At 48.1% G+C, this 5,982-nt stretch overlaps 1 protein-coding gene across 1 annotated transcript; it reads right to left on the reverse strand.

The window, feature by feature from the left end:
- Positions 1–1,400: 1,400 nt before the first annotated feature.
- On the reverse strand, positions 1,401–4,189 carry LOC130490999 (cytochrome c oxidase subunit 6A2, mitochondrial). Its single transcript, XM_056864823.1, has 3 exons — positions 4,099–4,189; positions 2,018–2,160; positions 1,401–1,517 (listed from the first exon to the last, which is right to left on the reverse strand). The coding sequence occupies exons 1-3, from the start codon at positions 4,187–4,189 to the stop codon at positions 1,422–1,424; spliced, it is 330 nt and encodes a 109-aa protein (XP_056720801.1). The 3' UTR covers positions 1,401–1,421.
- Between the last annotated feature and the right edge of the window lie 1,793 nt (positions 4,190–5,982).

Consider the following 5,982-nt stretch of genomic DNA (forward strand, 5'->3'; position numbering starts at 1 on the left):
CCACAACCCACATCTTCCCTTGGCTCTCTTCTGGCATACTCTATGGGACGCTGTACTGAAGAAGAAGGAACAGGTGTCGAGCCCAGGCCTGTTTCATAGGGTGCCTTTTCCCTATGGGAAAAGTGCTTGGATATGGGGAATGACCACCTATTTGTGTGAGATTGTCATGTGGGACAATGACACACATACTGACAAGTTGCATTCAATTGTAACTTTGCATTTCGATTTGGGTATATATGTTTATTCTGCACCATTTGTTCCTGAACTAACGGGGAACCCAGTGCACAATTTTAAATAAAGAATGCAACCAAAAGACGGGTTTCTAGTTCTTATGGTTGTAGCAAAATGAGAAATAATGTGGGTAATATCCGGTGAGATTCTAGCTGTGGAGAATTGAGCAGACCTTCACTTGGTTTGGGAGAGGAAACATGAATGTCTTGCAACATTTCTTCCCTTCACAGCAGTTATTTCCTGGTCCCTGCCAATATAATCTCTGTCCCTTCTGTCTTCCTAGTTCTTGCAGAAAAAAAAGGAAATTCTCAGATTTTCAAATACTTGGATCTTGGAAGCAGAAATAAGTAACGAGATACAAACATTCTTACTTTCCATTATTGTGGCTACAGAATTTAAATTATCAGGCACATTTGGCAAATTTGTTTTTGCGACATTTGGGAATTTGTGTGTGTTTTTAAAGTGCCATCAAGTCACTCATGGCGACCCTATGAATGCTCCAAAATGTCCTATCTTTGACAGCCTTGCTCAGATCTTGCAAATTGGGGATTTTTACTACTGGGAAATTGTTTTGGAGGCAGATTCTCCAGTCTGAACTCGCTACAGCCCTGCTGTGAAAACCGTCGCTGTCTCGCTAGAGCTCGTGAATGTTTGTTTCACTCTTACTCACGCTGCATCTTGGGTTCTGTAGTTTTAATTCTAATTTAAATGTTTTTAAAAAGATGCAGGTAAACATGAGGAAGTATATTAAAATATAACAATAAGCACAGGAAATATGAAAGTGCAAACTGGAGCAGTTTAAATCCAACAGAGCAGACCTGTTTTCATCAGTAATCCCTAAGGGCGGTCCAGGAAAAGGATGTGCAAGCGAAAATTCCCTTTTGGGGTTTTACACAGCCCAAGGCCACATCCAGGGGTCCTGGGCTAAAAGCCAGTCCATAAAGCACTAGCAGTCCTCAGTTGCTGACCTGTGGGCCCTTCACTTATTGAAAATTTGGCAAAAGGCTGACACTTTTTCCACCCTCCCCCCAAAAGTTCCTCAATGAACACCAGGGAGAAGATCCATCAGTCCAACTGTGTTTTTATTGTCTCCTTTCAAGGAGATCTGTCTTAAAGTCATGGTGCGGATGTGGGGGGGGGGTTGTCCCCCTCTCCCAGTCAGTGGCAGAGAAAGAGCAAAGGTCAGTGGTTCAGTGGTGGCCACCGTCCTCTTCATAGCCTGTTGGCAGTGGGTTGACGTGAGGATTATGGAAAAGAGTGTGATTTCCATCACCCCACGGGAAGGGCTAAAAAAAGAGAGAGAGTGGTTGACAGACAGATGATCCCCCACATTTCTTTCCACCATTCACCTCACCTTCCAGTCTTTACACCTTCTGCTTTTACACCTTCCAGTCTTTAGGGGAGGGGCTGTGGCTCAGTGGTAGAGCATCTGCTGGGCATGCGGAAGGTCCCAGGTTCAACCCCCCGGCATCTCCAGTTAAAGGGACTAGGCAAGTAGGTGATGTGAAAGACGCTGGAGAGCCATGGAGAGGGGCTTTGGCTCAGCGGCAGAGCATCTGCTTGGCATGAGGAAGGTCACAGGTTCAACCCCCAGCATCTCCACTTAGGCAAGTAGGTGATGTGAAAGACCTCTGTGCCGGAGACCCTGGAGAGCCTCTGCCGGTCTAAGTAGACAATACTGACTTTGATGGACCGAGGGTCTGATTCAGTATAAGGCAGCTTCATGTGAGATCAGGGGAAGTCGCCCCTGTTGCCAGTAACCAGGCCTCACCTCCCAGAGTCTTACCTTTGTTCGGATACGCAGGTGGTGATAGGGGATGAACTCGGGCCGTTCTTGTGGATGGTTCTGCTTTTGCAGCCAGGCGTTCAGCATGCACACGGCCACTCCAGGAAACGCCACCACAAAGGTCAAGATCTTCCAGGTCCGGCCTGTGCCACAGACAAGGAAGGAGGATATTCCAAGACACGCCTCACCCTACAGCTGATGCGGGGTGGCGGGATAGAACTACGCTGCCTGAAGCAAGTGGAAGTGGAAGGCAGAGCAGTGCCCCCTACTGTTACTCTAAGCCTACCACACAGACACCCCTTTTAATTCTTAGGCCATTTTTGCATGGTAATTAGCAGCACGTTCCAGGCTGAATTGCCCCACATATTTTTTTGAATTTTGCACCCTGAACCATCGTTTTGGAAGTGCAGAAAAGAGCAACCAAAATGAACAGGGGACTAGAGCAACTGGTTAAACCGCTTAGGGCTGTTTAGCTTGGAAAGAAGGCGGCTGAGGGGAGACATGATAGAAGTCTATAAAATTATGCATGGTTTGGAGAGAGTGGACAGGGAGAAGCTTTTCTCCCTCTCTCATAATGCCAGAATGTGGGGTCATCTGCTGAAGCTGGCGGGTGAGAGATTCAAAACTGATAAAAGGAAGTCTTTCTTCACACAACGCATAGTTAAATTGTGGAACTCCCTGCCCCAAAATGTGGCGATGGCTGCCAGCTTGGAGGGCTTTAAGAAGGGAGTGGACATGTTCATGGAGGAAAGGGGTATTCATGGCTACTAGTTAAAATGGATACTAGTCATGATGCAGACCTATTATCTCTAGGATCAGAGGAACAGGCCTATTATATTAGGTGCTGTGGAACACAGGCAGGATGGTACTGCTGCAGTCATGGGCTTCCTAGAGGCACCTGGCTGGCCACTGTGTGAACAGACTGCTGGACTTGATGGGCCTTGGTCTGAGCCAGCAGGGCTTTTCTTATGTTCTTAAGTGACTGCGAAGCCAGGCATGCCTGCTTCGCATTACAAAAGAGCCCATTTAAAGCGACCTTTGGTGTTTGCCAGCGAAGAACCCCCTCAAGGAACAATGCAAAACAAAGAGGCGCATTAGCTATGCACATTCTAATGGCTATGCAAACAGGAACAAAGGAGCAGGCAAGTAGGGGGGGGGAGTGGAACTTCTCCTTTTGCGTTGGGATTGTGAAATGGCATTTTGTCGCATTTTGAAAAACCACTTTGAGTGTCAAAATCGACCCTGCAAAAATAGTCTCAGGGAGGCCAGCATCCCCCAACAGACACTCGCCCTATTATGCCTCAATGCACATGTCTTTCAACAGACAAAGGTCATTCTCAAGGTCTCCGTCTGCAACCAGTATTCCAATCCAAAAAGCATTCCAGCTGAAGGGAAAGAAGGGAGGGGTGGAGAAGGCACCTTAGAGAGCTAGAGGGTGGAGGACAGACAGGCCTATGCAGATGTGTCCTCTCCAAGATGCTAAGCAGACATGCATCTCCACAGTGCTCCAGGCAACACTGTACACCTGGGGGCAGGCATTGTGTGAAACCAATGTTTTGGCAGGTGGGGAAAGAGACCAAAGGCTATCCAGGGGCTTTTACCTGGTGTAATTTCTGTGTCTCATTAAAAAAAAATCGAGATTAAAAAATAATTTAAAATAGTGTGTGCTTTGCCCGGAACCTGTAGGATAGGGCAGGTCAAAGGAATCCACAAACGGAACTAAGAACACCCTGCCCCCCTGCCAGCATGGTGTGGTGGTTAAAAGCGGTGGTTTGGAGTGGTGGACTCTCATCTGGAGAACCGGGTTTGATTCCCCCACTCCTCCACATGAGTGGCAGACATTAATCAGGTGAACCGGGTCAGTTTCCCCACTCCTCCACATGAAGCCAGCTGGGTGACCTTGGGCCAGTCACGCTCTCTCAGCCCCACCAACCCCACAGGGTGTCTGTTGTGGGGAGGGGAAGGGAAGGGGATTGTAAGCCGGTTTGACTCTTCCTTAAGTTGGTAGAGAAAGTTGGCACATAAAAACCAAATCTGTCTTCTTCTTTCCCCTCCCCGGTGTCCTGATGGAATTCACTTACTGCTTGACCCATCTCCATGCTGGGAGGATGCTGCTGTTGCTAGACTTCGCCCTTTTGCCGACAGCTGAGCTGCCCTCTTCCAGGGAGTCATCGCTGAAAGCCAGGGATGGCGAGCAACCCCGCCAATCGGAGGGAATCGATTCGGAAAACCTGTTCACCTTCACAGTGGACTGGTTGGTCTCAGTCTCCTCCGGTGTCCAGGCCTTCCTGTGCAGCCCCTCCACCTCTTCCCACCCCCAACGTTGTCCCCTGGACCTGACAGTCATGGCCATCTGACCCAACTTTAGCCAATGAACCTGCGGGATAAACATAACCCAGTGTGGAAGTTCGCCAAGAAGTCCATCCTCGCCCAATGCACGGTGAAGGACCGAGTTTGGCCTGAGGCCCGGGAGCTGTCTATCCACCCCTCCTGTTGGATTCCTGGAAACTATTTATAGACAAACTCCAACGTGCATGGAAAGTCCAGTCTCTGGGGAGTGTCTTGGGGGAATACTCTAGCTGGGTTGGTGGCTGAGGTCCCTTGAGCACGTTACACATGTGAAAGTAAGGCTGAACTGTCACTTCACTGCTGCTTTATTACATATCGAGATGGGGCGTTTGAGAAAGACTAATGGTTTTTGGCACATTCCTCATTCAATCTGGAAACCAACTGCTCCCCCCCGCCCCGCTGGAGGAATCTGCTCACTTCTTAGCCCCGTCCCATGAAAACAAAATGGTTATGGAACAGCTTCAAGTTCTTGCTCAACAACAGGGGAATCACGCCAAGGTGGACCATCCCCAGTTCCCACATAGATTGGAATAATAATTCACCATTGCTTATTTTGGTATATTTTATTAGCTGCCGGGGGAGCAAAGCCTCCCTCTCCAGTTTTATTTGGAATCTCCATTAATTTATTAGAAAGGTAAAAGCTGAATGCAAAAGGTTAACAAAACAACGAAAGCAATCCTAAATATGAGTTCCTACCAGGAAAGTGTTCTTGAAATAGCAACCAACTAGTCTGGATTACATTACATTGCTCCACCTCAATATGGCGTTAATTCCTCTGGACTACATTGGAGAGGTGTTGCAAGTAGGGTTGCCAACTCCAGGTTAGGAAATATCTGGAGATTTTGGGTGCAGAGCCTGAGGAGGGTGGGGTTTGGGGAGGGGAGGGACTTCAATGCCATAGAGTCCAATTGCCAATGCGGCCATTTTCTCTAGGCGAACTGATCTCGATAGGCTGGAGATGAATTGTAATAGCAGATCTCCAGCTAGTACGTGGAGGTTGGCAATCCTAGTTGCAAGGCACCCTCTTTCAGCCACTGAACCTACCACACAATAAGGAAATAATTACACTTCTGGACCACGTTGTCAGGTTGTCAATGCCCAACTCTGTATCTGCCATATCCCCCCCCCAAAAAAATAAAATGTAGACAAGAATATTTGGCAGCTTGTGTCCCACTCCTTAATAGAGAAAGCATTTGTAATTCATCTGTGAAAAACCTTTTAAAAAATGGGTTGAACTAGATGACCCTGGTGGTCCCTTCCAACTCTATGATTCTATGATTCTATGAAATGCCTTGCAACCTCTGGAGCTGTGCACCTTTTCCCTTCTTCTTCATTCAGAGGCTTCTCCCCTTTCTTTCCCCCTGTTTTTTCTCCATATGAGAAGACCTGAGTTCGAAAAGAGCTGAAACAATTCTGCCAAATCACTTCCATGACAAAGTCCTGTGCCCGGATGCAGCCAGTTTTTCCATTCCGTCTTGCCCAGTTCCCCTCCTTTCTGCATCCCCCGTCCCACACGGCTTTTGTAGACACAGCTGCCTTGCGGGGTAGGCAAGCGGGATCCTCCCCATCCTTTTCCACCAGCACCCAAAAAAGTCTCCAAGGACCCAGAAGGGCTG

The sequence above is a fragment of the Euleptes europaea genome, chromosome 18, assembly GCF_029931775.1.
Source record: "Euleptes europaea isolate rEulEur1 chromosome 18, rEulEur1.hap1, whole genome shotgun sequence".
Taxonomy (NCBI): domain Eukaryota; kingdom Metazoa; phylum Chordata; class Lepidosauria; order Squamata; family Sphaerodactylidae; genus Euleptes; species Euleptes europaea.

Excerpts from the sequence above, each read along its gene's own strand:
- LOC130490999 (XM_056864823.1), bottom strand. The coding sequence starts at position 4,189 with ATGACTCCCTGGAAGAGGGCAGCTCAGCTGTCGGCAAAAGGGCGAAGT. Across the intron at positions 2,161-4,098 it reads GCATGGAGATGGGTCAAGCA|GCCGGACCTGGAAGATCTTG; the intron begins GTAAGTGAATTC and ends TCTGTGGCACAG. Across the intron at positions 1,518-2,017 it reads ACCTGCGTATCCGAACAAAG|CCCTTCCCGTGGGGTGATGG; the intron begins GTAAGACTCTGG and ends CTCTTTTTTTAG.